General features: G+C 38.3%; 1 protein-coding gene across 1 annotated transcript in view; it reads right to left on the reverse strand.

The window, feature by feature from the left end:
* LOC107578046 (laminin subunit beta-1-like) overlaps positions 1 to 973 on the reverse strand; it is a gene marked incomplete at both ends in the record, with an annotated part of 5,798 nt that extends 4,825 nt beyond the window's left edge. The window contains 3 exons of the mRNA XM_016264045.1: positions 1 to 69; positions 162 to 282; positions 761 to 973. The exon at positions 1 to 69 is cut by the window's left edge and continues 126 nt beyond it. Of these exons, the coding sequence (XP_016119531.1) occupies positions 1 to 69; positions 162 to 282; positions 761 to 973 (403 nt within the window). The remainder of the gene's footprint in view (positions 70 to 161; positions 283 to 760) is intronic.
* Between the last annotated feature and the right edge of the window lie 735 nt (positions 974 to 1,708).

Raw genomic sequence — 1,708 nt, forward strand, 5'->3', positions numbered from 1 at the left:
CGTTCCCCGTAGCCAGATAGACCGCCATGTCAAAGTGACACTGGTCGGAGTGACCGTTACAGTTGCATTCTGGGAAAAAGAGGAAAGTGTTAACCGCGTCATAAGAGATGTATGTCTCTATGTACTTTATGAGCTATATTATAATGATTCTTCATAATTACTCTTGCAGGCGTTAGTATTACGGCCCTCAGCTGGTCTCCAGGGCAGGTCATTATAGAAGCCATCACACTGTTCACAGTTCAGTCCTTTGGTGTTGTGTTTGCACACACACCTCCCGTGTACCTAGAGATGAAAACACTGACTTTCAGCTTCTCTTGCAGTATTAACCTCTCTGGTGACTTAATGTTTGCCTTCGGATACAATAAGCTGATCATTTTTTTCATGTTATGGTCGATTACACATAAATGGTCCATATAAAAATTCTATACTGCTTTGTCTAAATAAACTATATGTAAATAAAACACTAAAATCTAAACCGTTTTAAATGTTACAAGTGAATTTAGGCATTACAACATTTTAATGTGCAGTATGAAAATGGATATCCATTTTGAGATTTGCTAAAGATTACATTTAACAATGTTATTTAATTATTAGGGCTTTTTGAAAATTAACTTTCAGTGAGTGTTAGATGACAGCAAAGGTAATATCTAATATTAACCAAAACCATTAAATCTAAAAATTCTACAGTTTTGTCTGATATAACCAATTTGGTACTAGTACATTATGCATCCCTACAACTAGCTACAGTTTTGTTACTCACCATGCCCTCAATGTCATCCCTGATGCCGTCAATAGGAGCACATTCAGAGGCGTGGCCATAGCAGAAGCAGTTGCCCCTGACAACCAGCTCATATATGGCATAGTAATATTTCTCTTTGATCTCAGTCCGTGAGTCCAGCAGGTTATCACCCAGAGTGTGCAGCTTGGTTAAGTTCAGACGGAGATTAGTGATCTTCAGCTGGTCTGCGATATGAAGACATTGGGGTTAGTGAAGTATAATGGACCAAAAACCAAGCAGAAATACACTAATGCCATTTTTGATGTGATGTGATGTGATATTTAAATATTTTGTAATATTACTGTTTTACTCTATTTATTATCAAATAAATGCAGCCTTGGTGAGCATAAAAACATTCAATAATCTTACCGACCAAGTGTATTTACTGTCAACACATAAAACTCTAATAAAAGACATTCTTAAAAATCCTGTAGTCTTGAACAGACACAGTAATAAAAGTAATTACAGGTTTTTTGTTACACCAAAAGTGCTTACATTTTTAGGTTATGAAGCCTAAATGACATTGGGTGTTGAAAAAATAAGGACCTCACCACACCATCATCAACCACCCAATTATGAGAACATCCTCCCACCCTTGTAAAAAAAAAAATCCCTTAACCCTGTTAAGCCATGACCTCTGACCCCTTCTCCCAAGCCAATGGTCTGCTCCTCAGTGGGAGGTTGGAGTCAGCTGAGCGTGGAGGCCTTTAGTAGAAGTGTAGTGGATAGACTCCCGTTACGCTTCACAGACACTCAATGAAGTGGGACTTGTGTGATTTATAAGATAAACAGTTGGAGGGAAAATCATGGAGTTCTAGAGTCGGACATGTGTGAGGGGCTTATATCTCAACATCAGAGGTCAGCGAATGCAGCTTCTGTGCACATGTTGGTTCCAGTCATGCTCTAGATGTTCAGTATAACAGAAAATGA

The sequence above is a fragment of the Sinocyclocheilus grahami genome, unplaced genomic scaffold (assembly GCF_001515645.1).
Source record: "Sinocyclocheilus grahami isolate Dianchi unplaced genomic scaffold, SAMN03320097.WGS_v1.1 scaffold8524.1, whole genome shotgun sequence".
Taxonomy (NCBI): domain Eukaryota; kingdom Metazoa; phylum Chordata; class Actinopteri; order Cypriniformes; family Cyprinidae; genus Sinocyclocheilus; species Sinocyclocheilus grahami.